Source organism: Rhamphochromis sp. 'chilingali' (assembly GCF_963969265.1).
Source record: "Rhamphochromis sp. 'chilingali' genome assembly, chromosome: 4".
NCBI classification, from domain to species: Eukaryota; Metazoa; Chordata; class Actinopteri; order Cichliformes; family Cichlidae; genus Rhamphochromis; species Rhamphochromis sp. 'chilingali'.
Genome location: NC_137948.1, coordinates 38,847,726 through 38,863,571, shown reverse-complemented (window position 1 = coordinate 38,863,571; position 15,846 = coordinate 38,847,726). Strand labels below are relative to the sequence as shown.

Sequence of the window (15,846 nt, the reverse complement as noted above, 5' to 3'; positions counted from 1 at the left end):
TATGTGGCTTTTTTTGGGGGGGTGGGGGGGGGGGGGGGGGGGGTGTTTTTTTGTTTTTGTTTTTTTTCTGTCTGTTTGTTTGTTTCTTTATGCTGCACAGAACCCTGTGGAACCCCATAATTAATCTTCTGTGTGAAGAGGACTCTCCATTTACATCAACAACTTAGATAGATATGATACAAACCACTGTAGAGCAGTACTTGTAATACCTACAGCATGCTCTGATCGCTGTAATAGGTTATTGTGCTCAACAGTATCGAACGCTGCACTGAGGTCTAGTGGTAGTACAAGCATAGACATGTGTTTACTGTCAGAGGCTATTGTTATCATTAATTATGCTAAAATTTGTTAATTGAAAATCACAAATTTGATTTAAAAAATCTACATTAATTTTGATAATTCATGTATGTTACTTTTTTCAATAATCTTTATAAGAATTCATTTTAAAACTTAAGGTATGTTTGAGTGCAGTATGTATTTTACCACAAAATATTGATGAACGAGTGACTCGATGATACCTTAATCAATGCTGGGCTACGATGAAGTCATCATGATCAGGATTTTTTCAACTGTTTTTCTATTTTTTGTTACCTGCACACTTCTGTTTAAAACAATGTTAGCCATGGTTCACTGTGACACATCACAATGTAGTATAATGATTAGAAGTGGAAATTTGCAATCAAAGCAAAGCTTATAATATTAAACACAAACAGACACACATATTTCCAGGGGTAGAACCTTCTATTATTCTTACTATACTAATAAGCCAATTTCTTTTTAAAGTCTGAAAGGTTGTATAAGTGGATTGAAAAATGTATGATGGAAAATATTTTTACAATTAAAATGACACAGCAGCACGTATACTGCTGGAGTCATGAATGACCCTATTCAATGGCTTAAAGGCTAGAAAGGTTCCATTTTTTACAAGGAACTTCTCGACAATTTCAAAGGACAAAAATATGTAATTTGGTACTAACTAAAGAGAAAATATGCATTTTCTTTCCCATTTAAATATTATTATTTGCTTATTACTAACAGTTTGATCCTTCATGTACATTATGTGTTTTGTTTTCAGAACATGCTAAATACTGACATATTGCTGGCAGCTTCCAGTTTATTCAAGTAATTAACGGGAATCCATATCATGTATAGTTAATCAGTCTTTTAATTTACTTGCTGAAAAATAAGTCAAAACTAAAGTTACCTAAAATAAGATATATACTATAACGGTAAATCAATAATAAATTACTTTTTAACCAATTTCATAAACCATCTTAAAAGAAGGTTTGTTCAGTATATGTTTAGTCGGGATTATTGTACCTGTTGTAGTTATTCAGTCATTCTGGTGCTCCTCTTACTCGATTCTGATGACTCAGAATTAGATCCTGATGACTTAAGAATTACTCATCAAATAGTATGACTCAGTGGCTCTAGAGATCAGCTTCACATCCTCTCAGCATTAAGTTTAATGCACATGTTAATGATCTGGCTTTTGTTCTTAAACAGGGAATTTATAAAAGATTAAGAAATAACTACTTTGATCAAAGCTTTTGTACAGATGCATGCAAATCAAGAGTAAAGAAAAAAGAGAAGAAAATCATGTGGTTTACATCTATGTAGACAGATCAAACTTTGCATGTGAATACAGGCATTTGAATTTTAATAGGCATGTGAAGACATGTGAATACAAAGCAGATTTGATCAATATGACAAGGTTGGACGGTGGTGAATCTACAATACATTTAATTCTCAATTTATTTTTCCTTGATCATTTTATTAAAAAAATTTAAAAAAAGTCCTTCATATTTTTAAACCGTTTTCAAATTTTTAAAGCAATAATATAATTATATTGAATAAGTAGTATCCCATGCTCCAGAAGGACTTCCCACCAGGGCACTTTGAGGGATGTAGTCAAATACCTTCTCCGTGTAGGCCATTATAACGTATTGGTTATGTTGTTGTCAGCAGTGGCTGTTTCTTTGCACGTTGAACTCCCACAGGATCTGAGCTATTGTGTTTTGGGGTTTTTTTTGTGCATCCTTGCTGAGTGTTCCATTTGATTTTGGAACTTTTAACCCATGCTTGTAATAGATGTTCCTGTAGACTATCACATAGATTTAACTTAACAGAACATTTAATACAGCTGCCATAAGGCAAGAGGCAGGGTGCACCGATGCAGGGATAACACAGAGAGACAGACATCCATCAGCACTCATATTAATTTTTACGGACAATTTAGAATCCACAGTTAACCTAACCCCTCTGACTGCATGTCTCGAGATTGTGGGAGGAAGGCAGAGTACCCAATGAGAACCTACACGGACACGGGGAGAACATGCAAACTCCACAGAAAAAGGCCCTGGCCAGATGTTGGATTGAAAACCAAGAATTTCTTTGCTGTGAAGAAACAGTGCTATCCACGGTCCCACCTTGCTGCCCCTTTTCTATCTAAGATTTATACACAGTCACACATAGTGAGCTACTCAGGGTTCGATATCTTGCCTAGTATCTGGAATAGTAGCAGACTGGAGCAGCCAGAGATCAAACCAACAACCTTCCAATTAGTAGATGACCTGTTCTACCACCCTGTAAATATGATGGTTGATTTGAACCCAGGACCTTCTTATTGTGAGCCAGAAGAGCTAACCACTGCACCATGGTGTTATCCCATTTGTGATTCAAAGCACAGTAAAAAAGCTTTAAAACTCAGAAATTATTTGGGAATTTTCCTTTCCATTTCAAGTTATGAAATGTATCTACACAAAGGTCTGTTCACATGAAGTCAAAAGAACCACACATGTATAATTCTATGGTGTCGTGATTTCTGGCCTCCTCTGTCCTTGTGTATTTTCTGGAAGTGAAGGACGAATTAGGCCACAGTCACCAACTGACCTTTGCAGCCTGAAGACAGAGAGATGTCTGGACATAACACTACACATTTTCAGGGTGGGGTTTCACGAGACCAGTCAAGCTAAAGGCAAAAGGAAAGAAAGACAAAGGGTTAAGGAAGTTCGGTTTAGCTTCGAAATAAAGCTCTGTAAACAAGTGAATGGGACATGATGCGTGAGCATTCATCAAGACATTTACACATTGGGACGTTTTAAACATTTCATTATTTAAGATTTTGAATATTTTTGTTGTATGCTCACATAGTGTATAGTTCTACAAAATTATACATTTAATTCAGCTACCAGAAACCTTTAGTAAAAACTAAAGGTACATAACTTACAACTAAAGGTGTATATTTAATACTGAACAGTGTTTTATAGTGAAAGTCCTGACAGGAAATGACGTTAGTATCTCGGGCTCTCGCGCGCTCTCTCTCTCTAACTCTTTCCCGGCAGATCAGGAGACTTCGGCTCCGCTCGGAGAAACAGCACAGGACTTTATGGTGGAAAACCGTTTCATAGTTTTACCTTTTTCTAGGGACCGGCTGTATGATTAAGCTACAATCTTCAATGAGTAAGCATATCCCAGTAAGTAACCTGTTTTTCGTGGCTGCCATTTTGTTTCTCGGTTTCGTCTCCTAGGCTCCTCTGGTAAATCAGTACGTTACGGTGAACTGTTACCAGCTGGCCTTCACGTTGCTTCGATGAAATCACGGCCTGCTCGATAAAAACCCAGTTCAATATTTCCACAGTGCTATTGCCTAACGTTGCCTTTCTCATTTAACTGTAACGAAAATTCACAGAACATGGATTTGGCCATGTTATTTGAGTGCAATCTTAGAGCTGCATGATGATCGTCACGATTAGGAAGCGGCTGACGGATGCGCAGCTCGGGCTGGTCCCGGCTCTTCACTCGGAGTTTTTGCCGTCTAAAATCGACGCATATTTATTTGAAATAAACGAAACACGTAAATGACGTGTTGTTAGTGGTTTGCGAGACTGGCTACGTGCACGGTGTCTGGGTCGGGCGTCTTTTTGTCACCTCAGAGCACTGTGCAGTCTGTCACAGCTCCCGACGGCGCCTATAGGCCTCTAATGTTATATGATGGCGCCCGGTCTATCCTCACACAAAGGACACTTTACAGCCTTGTAATGCAATGCAGAGACATGTCTGCTATTTAAGCCACTTCTGCTTTGCTTCACGTCTCTCTTATATTTACAAATCACTGTCCTTTCAGTCAGGCAGTGGCTTTTAAGTGCTTGGTAATATTTCTAAGTAAATGCTGCTTTTCGGCCGGAAAATAGCAGATTAACAAAGCATGCTTGACCGGCTTAGATTTTACTATTTCGACAATAAGATGAAGAAAACCTTTCCAGTAAGCCAGCGCTCGGGTATCGAGCTTCTGTGAGGAGTAAAGGGCAGAAGCATTAGGGAGGAAATGGCAGAGAAAGCATTTGTGAGTCACATTTCTGACGATCATAACAGCGTGTATGTTAAAGCCCCGCTGAAGGCCCCACGGTGAGCTCAGCCTGCGCACACAGATACGACCTGGATGTCAGAAATGACACGTTATATATTTATTTCTGCTGTACAGCGGCAGCACTGCGCTGTGATTTTATGTACTGGGAGGTACAGTCTGCTCTGCTGTGTTAATCATTGCGTTATCTGAAACACCACTTTCTCTGCATGGGAATCAAACCCCAGACACTCTAGTGTATTTAGTCTCCAAACAATGTTAATGTGGCTGTTGACATACTTGAGTGTGAAACTTGGCATAATTTAAAAAAAAAAAAAAAAAAAAAGAGTAGCTCAGAAAGGCTGCGGTTTAACTGCCTGTTTCAGGGTAGCTAATATAAAGAAAATTATACTGTGGGATTCGATTACTGTCATCACACCCTAAATCTGTGTTTCTAGCCAGACTCTGTGCTGTTGTCTGAAGGTAATTCTAAAATTCAAATGAGGAAATTTGTTTTATTCTTTTAAAAATGAATGGCTCATGACTTTACTGAAAATCCCTCACTTGTTTCACGGCTGCTTTGTCTATACTTTGGCCCTGTGCTTCCTCTATGATCTAATCCCTTTGTCTTTTACTCTGATGGAGTGGTATGTTTGACTAGGGGCTTATGGATATGTGTTTGGGATTAGAGTTGTCACAATATCAGATTTTCCATTTCATGATTATTGTGCTTAGGAAAAAAGAAAAGAGGCACAGTTTCCATATAGAATGTGAATAAAAACAGTTTCTCAGTAAAAGTTTGTCTTTTTGGCAAATGAATTGAACTACACTGAGAACAGTTGCCTGTGCTTTTTGTGTTCTTTAAAGGTGTTTAAAAAAATAAAAAATTAAGCTTTTCTTCCCTCCTGCCCCCTTCTGTGTCCTGCAGCAGTTCTGTGGTGTTCTGGGTCACACATTTATGGAGTTTCTGAAGGGCAGTGGGGACTACTGCCAGGCTCAGCACGCTGCCTATGCAGATGAGTGAACAGCCAAACTCGCCATCGATCCGACGCACTTGAGCCACAGGAGGGACCCCGGAAAGTTGGCAGGACCGGGACTCCTCCCAGAACCAGCGATAACTCGGCCTGGATGGGGTAACTCCACCTGCTGCACACTGCCCTCGTCGGCTTCCGCCTGGCCAGAATCAAGGTGGAACCAACCTTGGTTTTTTTTCCCTTCCTTTTCTTTTGTTTTATTCCAAAGGAGAGGGTTTGAGTTACTTCTCCAATTGTCCGCCCTTCCCAGCTGCCAACTTCCCAAATTTGCCTGTTACTGTTCTTTTTGGCGGGATTATTTTTATTTTATTTTGACACTTAGCCTTGCCAACCTCGAAGAAGACTGGAGGATTTTTTTCTTTCGGAGTTCCTCAAAACTTGTTGGACATTTGTTTGACATTCCCTCCGAGTTTAACTGTTTACATTAGTGTTTACTCTGTGGAAGACATTTTAGTTTTGTTATACATTTTTTTCCCGCATTGTCACGATGGCTCGAATGAACAGACCAGCCCCTGTGGAGATTACCTACAAAAACATGCGGTTCCTCATTACCCACAATCCCACCAACGCCACCCTGAACAAGTTCATAGAGGTGAGCCAAATTGTGGTCAAGTGTTTACATATTACAGAGTGTATATTACTCTAAGCCCACATTGGAGAAGCATGTAACCGGTGATTACATGTTGAGAAATATTTTGGAAACGACCGCAGTTTAAAATCTTTCCTGGAAATGTTTCAGCCAATGAACGCAATGACTACAGAATCGTTTTAGATTACAGGAATTGACGTATGTAGGTGTATTACTGTCAGTGTGCTTTAGAGGGTTGGGCAATCGGACAAAATTGGTGACTAAAATCAATTGATTCCTTTAACAGTTGGCTTTTTTTCACAGACTTCAAGAAATTGCACATTACAAAAGAGCTACCAGACAGTACCTCTTTCCTTTAAAAGGGAAATACACACAAGAACAGATTAGCCGCTTATGTCAACCAAAGGCAGTGGGATGTCACTAAAATAGTCATGGGCGAAGCTATCTAGCTTAACTTATCAACTCTTTAGTCAAGCGAATGATCTAAAAACTGATGATATGAAGAATATCACTAACTGACATGAGCTAGTGTTTGCATACATCAGCAAATTCATTTTCACTTCTTTTTGTTGGAATTTTAACGTGTCGTCCAACCTTAGTATCCTGAGGTAGCTTTAACAGTCTTGTTTGCCTCTTTCGCTCATAAATCCTGTGACATGTGATTACAGGAGTTGAAAAAATATGGAGTCACCACGGTTGTGAGAGTTTGTGAGGCCACCTATGATGCCACCCTGGTGGTGAAAGAGGGAATCCAGGTTCTGGTGAGTTCACACGTCTGACTTCATCATGACTCCTAATGTTTCAAACCAAAACAAATGTAGTTTTTTTTTTTTTTTTTTCATTGCTCTGGGTTTTCCCCCCCAGTATACCAGGCTATTGTTTTTTTTTTTTTTTATTCTGGTTTTTATTGTGTAACAGATTTAGGTTTGGGGGGGGGGGGGTTCCCTCCAAGCGAAGGTTCAGATTGTGCAGGAAGACAAGCTCCACGGGTGTCCTTGCTGCTGCAACAACATTTTTCTTTCCCCGCAGCTCAGCCTTCTCACTTCTTTTGTTTTGGTTTCCAAGGAACGGAGGCCACTGACATCATTTCCTTTTTTCTTCTCTCTTCTTTCTGCAGGATTGGCCATTCGACGATGGAGCTCCTCCCTCCAATCAGATCGTGGATGATTGGCTGAACCTGCTGAAGCTGAAGTTCAGGGAGGAGCCCGGCTGCTGCATTGCTGTGCACTGTGTAGCAGGGCTGGGGAGGTAAGCAGTCACTGACACAAAGATTCAAGTTGTTATATTTTACGTATGATAGTGAAATGTGGCTCTTGCTTCTGTTTGTATTCTGATACAGAAGCAGTCGGTGCTAAAACAGTTATTTGATGATCCCTGTTTTCATATTGTTTTTATATTGTACATAAGCTTTTATTTTAGGGGATTTTCTCTAACAAAACTGTTTGAATCCATTAAATAACGTTTTCCCCCATGTTTGTTTGTTTTGTTTTTGTAATTGGAGCAAAACACTATTTTGCATGTTAGTTTTAACTAACATTCCTGGTACTGTCTGTTCCCTTTCTTTTTCACAGAGCTCCTGTTCTGGTGGCACTCGCTTTGATTGAATGTGGGATGAAGTATGAAGATGCTGTCCAGTTCATTCGACAGTAAGTAAAAATAATTTGGCAGGAAATGATTAAAGAAGCTACTTTTTTTTTTTTTTTTTTTTTTTTTTTTTTTTTGGATGAGTTGAGGTTTTTTATTATAAAACCATTAAAATATCTGATAGTTAATTACATTTGTAAGGCTCTCTGGTGGACAGACTTTGGCATTAACTTTGAGAAAATCCTTGATTTTTGTCTTGCAGTAACCTGATACTTTGATACGTAAAGCAGGGAGGCCTGAGTCATATCTATAAATAGCAGAGATGTCAGAGAGTGAGATAAAGGATGATTCAGTAGGTGTGCTTTAAAGTATGTGTCATCCCTTGAAATATTTATAGAGCACTTGGCAGTCAGCTTTTTTTTCCAAAGACTAATCAATAAAATGAGGGAAAGCTCAGCAATTTGAGGCTGTCATAGAAAGTGGTGTTATATTATTGATTAAATATTATTAATACGGATAAAATCCATTTTTTTCTTTTTAAATTAACAGTTAATAATAGGACTTGAATTTTTTAAAGTTTCTTTTAAAATCCTCAACAAGCCAAAGAATCGTTATCATGCTGAATGTAAAAATCATACATATTGCCATGAATCTTCATATAGAACAGAGTTAGTTGACTATTTCTGTAAATGTAATAGTACAGGGCAACCACTTTGCTCTTTTCCAACCCAGCATTTATATTCTTGCACTCTATCACAGTACCTTGTTATTCAGAGTACTGGTCCTTAATACAGCATTTTAATTCCTTTCCGTTTCCCTTTAACCAATCATCTGATTGGTTGCCCCTCACACCCAGAAGGTTAGAACAGTTAGTGGGTGGAGCTTCTTTTCTTACAGTCACAGATCTGTGGCTGAGCTTTCCTCTCTAACATCAGACAAAGCCATCATAGAAAAGCCTGTAAGTAGGGTTCACAAAAGCTGAGCGTTTGACTCACAGGGGTTAGACTGCTTATATGCACACTGACATGAATTATTTAAACTTTGGGCATGTTTAATATATTACAATATCCATGGTAGCAATATATATTATGGATTTACAAAAAAATCGGCAGTCATGAGCTAATTAATTTCTACACTTGCTTTCAGGAAGCGCAGAGGAGCATTCAACAGCAAGCAGCTGATCTACCTGGAGAAATATCGTCCAAAGATGCGCCTGCGTTTCAAAGATTCTAACGGCCATCGCAATAACTGCTGCATCCAATAGAGCCAAACATTGAGCCACACCAACCCCTCCCCAACCTACCCTCCAACACAGAAGAGTTTCATTAAACCTTGCTAGCTTATAACCTGGCAGGCTTCCTTTTTTTTTTTTCTTCTTTTTTTTTCTTTTTCTTCATTGTGTTGTATTTTAATTTGGAAAACCATGCTTGGTAAATGAAATTCCCCCTCCCTTTCTAGTTTCAAAATTAAATGTCAAAAAAAATGAAAAACAAGAGTTGTGTGAACAGAGTTTTTTCTTCATGTGCCCAGAAAAAAAAATAGGAAGAGTCGTGTATCATTGTAAGATGTTGGATTAACTGTTTTCTGAAAATGCATCCCAAAGATTTTGATTGGCCCGTGCATTCACATTGCCTGAAAATGTGTTAAAAAAAAAAAGAAGAAAAGAAAATAGGTTAAAGAAATGTTTTCTTGATGTGAACAATTATGTGTACCCTGTTCAATTTTAGGATTCAGTTTCAAGACTGACTAGAAAGAGGTATGCCTTTCTTCAAATCAGATGGATCATCCATAAATGCCTTACAATCGGAAGTGGAACAAAGGCAATCGAGCAGGAGTCGGCTCCTGTTGGCATTTGGAAAAGGTGTTTCATTTTTCTACTTGGAACAAAAAAAAACCTAAACTGTTGCCTTTGTCTTGTGCAGGAAGTCTTACACACACTTATGCCCTTTCAGTAACTATTTTTTATTATAAATGCTTAACTGTTGCAATATTTGTCAATTGAAAGTCTAGGAACTTTTTAGTCTTTATCAGACCTTCTGTTTACTTATTAACTGCCATGTTAAAATAAAAATGTGATCTTTTTCATTTTTCCTTTTTTTTTTTTTTTTGGTTTATTTTTGTTTAGTTTTGTTTGTGTGTGTGTGTGTGTGTGCGCTTCAAACTGGACTTCCAACATCTGCAATATTTTGTATGCCTTTTTATTTGATGTCCATAACTTAAGACTTGGATACTTGATGATTTTATGTATTTGAAAATGTGTACTATTATTATTAGGTTGGCTATTTATACTATCAATGGATGTGTGATTTAGTACAGTGAGCAAAAAAGTTTTACCTGTTCACCAACTTGTGAGAGTACATTAAATGATACACTGAAAAAAGATGTTGGTCTTTTCTCCCCATTTTCTCAAGAGAAGAAAAATGCAGGAGGGGTTTGAGCAAAATAGGACTGATAAATACTTCTTAATAAAAAAAAAATGTCGCAGATGTAGCGCTAAAAGACTTTCTTGAAAAATGATAATAATAATGGATTGGATTTATATAGCGCTTTTCAAGGCACCCAAAGCGCTTTACAATTCCACTATTCATTCACTCGCATTCACACACTGGTAGATTTAGCTGTTTGGTTGAATAGCGGCTTTTTCTCAAACCTTTCATCGTAAAATACCTGTATTTTTAGCATTTACATCACCAATAGTCCAGTAAACCAGTTTACATTTTAATCATTGCAAAGACTTAAAATTTAGCTAATTTGTGGCCCAATATGAGTTGACAGTTACATTTGTTTCAGTTTCTATAGTCTTTGAAATAAAACATTCAGTCCCATGATTAATTCAACGCCCTGCTAGGGCCGTAACACTGGGTGACTGGCTCCAAGATGAGTCCTGTTGGTTCAAACTTCTTCCATTTACTGTCGATGGAGGCCATCGTGCTCATTTGGACCTTCAGTGCTTCAGGAATTTTTCGGTATCCTTCCCAATATCTGAACCACAATGCAATCCTGTCTCTCAGATTTACAGACAATGCTTTGGACTTTATGTCTTGGTTTAGGCTCTGACATGCACTGCCAACAATGGGACCGTATTTGTCAAATCAGACCTCATATCCAATCAACTGAATTTACCACAGGTGGATTCCAGTCAAGTTGTAGAAATATCTGCCAAAGATCCGTGGAAACTATTTACACTGGCCACTTTGTTAATTATACCTTACTATTACCAGGTTAGACCTTACCTGCCCTAATTCTGACACAGGTCAAACAAGATGCTGAAAACATTCAGTGGAAACTTTGATTCATATTGGTGTGATGAACATCTTTATATTATAGAGTCTTCAAAATAGCCACCTTTTGCTTTGATTACTGCTTTGCACACTCTTGGCATTCTCTCGATGAGCTTCATGAGGTCATCACCTGAAATGGTTTTCCAACAGTCTTGAAGGAGTTCCCAGAGATGCTGAGCATTTGTTGGCCCTTTTGCCTTCACTCTGCGTCCATTTCTTCCAAAATCATCTGGATTGGGTTTAGGTCAGGTGACTGTGGAGACCAGGGGCCCGTTCTTCGTACCTCGCTAAGTAGGTTAGCCGGATTAGATTGTTGACGATTTCGCGTGATCCTGGATCAGTCGGTTCCCCGAAGCTCATCCGGGACTTGCTGTCATAGCAACAGAGCCGTAAGCGTAAACCTGCTCGGGAGCAGGTTTACTTTATGTAAACAGGATTAGATCGCGGCCACGCAGGTATGTCCGCGTCATCATACGAAAGCAACAGCGATATTCCACCACTGTTTCACCATAAATAAATAACATCAATGTAACTAAAGACAATGCAGCACCTGATCCATTTATTGATTTCACACAGGTCATTTCCTAAAAAAGGGAAATGTACTATTAACATTCTATTACATGTATGTGATTATTACAGATTTAATTCATATTTCAGAGTAGCAATTGTAAATTACTTCGTGTAATCAAGATGAGAGACCACGGCTATAAAAGCGAAGGTGGATTTGGGAAGCCTGTCGCAGCCATGTCCTGTCCGTATACGCGAGCCACCCATTGCGGAAGGTGCAAGATTGATAAGGAGAGTCCTCAGAATTCAGCGTATATTGCGGGATAGACAGGATCCTTTAGCTCAGCGCGACAGTGTGCTCATAGAGAGATATCGATTTTCCCGTGAGGGTATTATTCACTTAACCAACTTGTTGACGAGGGGGTGCAGGACCACCACCTGTCTTTTTTTCCTCTGCCCTTTTCTTGGTTGCTGTTATAAACAAACAGATTATTCCAGGGTCTCTTTCCAAGAGACTAAAAGCAATATAAGTGATAAATATTACCATTCTGTAGGATATTCTTATATTTCACTTTTACCTGTTCCCATGTTCTAGTGGGTCCTGTTGTGGCTCTAATGTGAAAGAGGATAAAATATAACATATTATAATATAATGTAATATAATATTGGATAATATAGTGTAATATAATAAATCTACCCTACCGCCTACTGGTGTTGGCCAGAGGGGCCGATGGCGCGATATGGCAGCCTGGCTTCTGTCAGTCTGCCCCAGGGCAGCTGTGGCTACAACTGTAGCTGCCTCCACCAGTGTGTGAATGTGAGAGTGACTGAATAGTGGCATTGTAAAGCGCTTTGGGTGCCTTGAAAAGCGCTATATCAATCCACTCCATTATTATTGTTATTATTAAATTACTTACGAGTTTAATTTGTCAGCAACTTCCTGCCAGCCCTCGCTCCTTGCTTTTGCAGCCTTTGCAGTGTTCCCTTGCGTTCTGATTAAACTCTGAAACTCCTGAAATCCCTCACTCAAGAGTTCTTGCTCTGCTGCCGAAAAATACCGAGCCGAGCGCGCTCCGTCGACATTTTCGCCGACCAATCAGAGGGTTGCCGATCAATGTTTCTACTATCGATGCGTGGCCCCTTTTACGACACCCAGTGATGTCACATTACTGCGTCCAGCTGTACTAATCGTCAACAGCAGGTGTGTTCGGGGAACCGGATTAGCGAGCTCACGGTTAGCGCGATGATTTGATCTTGGATGTGTCATTTGATCTTGGATGTAGTAAGCGACGTACGAAGAACGGGCCCCAGGCCATCTGACGCAGCACACCATCACTCTCCTTCTCCCTCCCTTACACAGCCTGGCGGTGTGTTTGGGGTCATTGTCCTGATGAAAAATAAATGATGGTCAAACTAAACACAAACAGGATTGGATGGGATGTCGCTGCAGGATGTTGTGGTAGCCATGCTGGGCCCTGTGCTTCGTACGTCGCTTACTACATCCAAGATCAAATGAAACATCCAAGACCAAACCATCGCGCTAACCGTGAGCGCGCTAATCCGGTTCCCCGAACACACCTGCTGTTGACGATTAGTACAGCTGGACGCAGTAATGTGACATCACTGGGTGTCGTAAAAGGGGCTACGCATCGATAGTAGAAACATTGATCGGCAACCCTCTGATTGGTCGGCGAAAATGTCGACGGAGCGCGCTCGGCTCGGTATTTTTCGGCAGCAGAGCAAGAACTCTTGAGTGAGGGATTTCAGGAGTTTCAGAGTTTAATCAGAACGCAAGGGAACACTGCAAAGGCTGCAAAAGCAAGGAGCGAGGGCTGGCAGGAAGTTGCTGACAAATTAAACTCGTAAGTAATTTAATAATAACAATAATAATGGAGTGGATTGATATAGCGCTTTTCAAGGCACCCAAAGCGCTGTACAATGCCACTATTCAGTCACTCTCACATTCACACACTGGTGGAGGCAGCTACAGTTGTAGCCACAGCTGCCCTGGGGCAGACTGACAGAAGCCAGGCTGCCATATCGCGCCATCGGCCCCTCTGACCAACACCAGTAGGCGGTAGGGTAGATTTATTATATTACACTATATTATCCAATATTATATTACATTATATTATAATATGTTATATTTTATCCTCTGTCACATTAGAGCCACGACAGGACCCACTAGAACATGGGAACAGGTAAAAGTGAAATATAAGAATATTCTACAGAATGGTAATATTTATCACTTATATTGCTTTTAGTCTCTTGGAAAGAGACCCTGGAATAATCTGTTTGTTTATAACAGCAACCAAGAAAAGGGCAGAGCAACAAAAGACAGGTGGTGGTCCTGCACCCCCTCGTCAACAAGTTGGTTAAGTAAATAATACCCTCACGGGAAAATCGATATCTCTCTATGAGCACACTGTCGCGCTGAGCTAAAGGATCCTGTCTGTCCCGCAATATACGCTGAATTCTGAGGACTCTCCTTATCAATCTTGCACCTTCCGCAATGGGTGGCTCGCGTATACGGACAGGACATGGCTGCGACAGACTTCCCAAATCCACCTTCGCTTTTATAGCCGTGGTCTCTCATCTTGATTACACGAAGTAATTTACAATTGCTACTCTGAAATATGAATTAAATCTGTAATAATCACATACATGTAATAGAATGTTAATAGTACATTTCCCTTTTTTAGGAAATGACCTGTGTGAAATCAATAAATGGATCAGGTGCTGCATTGTCTTTAGTTACATTTATGTTATTTATTTATGGTGAAACAGTGGTGGAATATCGCTGTTGCTTTCGTATGAATGACGCGGGCATACCTGCGTGGCCGCGATCTAATCCTGTTTACATAAAGTAAACCTGCTCCCCAGCAGGTTTACGCTTACGGCTCTGTTGCTATGACAGCAAGTCCCGGATGGGCTTCGGGGAACCGAACGATCCAGGATCACGCGAAATCGTCAACAATCTAATCCAGCTAACTTACTTAGCGAGGTACGAAGAACAGGCCCCTGGTTCATTGTGCCTTCAGTTTGAATAAATCCCCAACAGTGTCACCATCACACCTCCTCAGCCATGCTTCACAGTGAGAACCATGCATGTAGAGACCATCCATTCACCTTTTCTGCATCGCACAAAGACATGGCAGGTCGACCAAAGATCTCAAATTGGACTCATCAGACCAAAGCACAAATTTCCACTGGTCTAATGTCCACTCCTTGTGTTTTTCGTCCCAAACAAATCTCTTCTGCTTGTTGTTTTTCCTCCGTGGTGGTTTCTTAGCAGCTGTTTGACCATAAAGGCCTAATTCACACAGTCTGCTCTGTACAGTTGATGTAGAGATGTGTCTGCTACTGGAACTCTGTGTGGCATTTATCTGGGCTCTGATCTGAGGGGATGTTAACTTGCAATTTCTGAGGCTGGTGACTTGGATGAATTTATCCTCAGTAGCTTGTGAGCCAGCTTTGACAGAGCGCTTGATGGTTTTTGCAACTGCACATTCAAAGTTTTAGCAGTTTTACCTACTGACTAACATTCAGTTCTTATAGTAATGATGGACTGTTGTTTCTCTTTAATTAGCTGATTTGTTCTTGCCATAATATGAATTTTAAGAGTGGGGTCCCAACCCCACTAAGAAGGCAAGAAACTCAACAAATGAACCCTGACAAGGGTTTGCAGCGCTATCAACAAAGCGAAGGGTGGCTACTTTCAGGAATCTAAAATATAGGACATATTTAGAGTTATTTATCATTTTGCCTTTGCTACATAAATCCAGATATATATTACATTTATATCTGGATTTATGCGCCATATATTCAATGTCTTCAGTTTGTATCTACAGTGTAGAAAGTAGTAAAAATAAAGAAAAAACACAAAATGAGAAGGTGTGTCCAAACTTTTGACTGATAGTATAGATCATTACAGCCTGAAATATTAATGCATGGTTGGATGAATCCATGTCTTCATATTGTATATGTTAAATTCTGTGACCCATCTGAATGTCACAGTAAAATTCAGCACTCATCAGACCAGGCAACATGATTCTGATCTTTTATTATTCAGTTTGGGGGAGTCTACATGAATTTAAGCCTCAGTTTCCTGTTCTTGGCTGACAAGCGTGGCACTCAACGTGATCTTCTGTTGCTGGAGCCCATCTGCTTCAATATTTACAAAAACTTAGCTGTAACATTCGAGTTAGTTTCTTACTATTAGTTCAATGCTATCGGGCCCAATCTCCCCTGACCTCTGACACCAACAAGGCATTTCTATTCATGGAACTGCTGATTACTGGATATTTTCCTTTTTAGACAATTGTCTGAATGCTTGTGTGGGAAAATCCCAGTAGATCAGCAGTTTCTGAATTAATTAGGCCAGCCTGTCTGGCACCAACAACCATTACACATGAAAGTCACTCGAATCACCCGTTTTCTTCATGCGTCATTTGAACGTCAGCAGGTTGTCTACATTCCTAAATGCAATGAGTTGCTGCCATTTAA

General features: G+C 39.8%; 2 protein-coding genes across 2 annotated transcripts; both read left to right on the top strand.

Annotated features, from left to right (window-relative positions):
- Positions 1-3,437: 3,437 nt before the first annotated feature.
- LOC308396117 (uncharacterized protein) lies at positions 3,438-5,615 on the top strand (the record flags this gene model as incomplete). The annotated part of the gene is made up of 2 exons (XM_080881215.1): positions 3,438-3,476; positions 5,274-5,615. The coding sequence occupies 2 exons, from the start codon at positions 3,438-3,440 to the stop codon at positions 5,367-5,369; spliced, it is 135 nt and encodes a 44-aa protein (XP_080737341.1). The 3' UTR covers positions 5,370-5,615.
- A 153-nt stretch (positions 5,616-5,768) lies between these two features.
- On the top strand, positions 5,769-9,147 carry ptp4a1 (protein tyrosine phosphatase 4A1). Its single transcript, XM_080881214.1, has 5 exons — positions 5,769-5,971; positions 6,637-6,729; positions 7,086-7,216; positions 7,540-7,614; positions 8,699-9,147. Exons 1-5 carry the CDS (start codon positions 5,867-5,869, stop codon positions 8,814-8,816), a joined length of 522 nt encoding a protein of 173 aa, XP_080737340.1. The 5' UTR covers positions 5,769-5,866; the 3' UTR covers positions 8,817-9,147.
- The last annotated feature ends 6,699 nt before the right edge of the window (positions 9,148-15,846 follow it).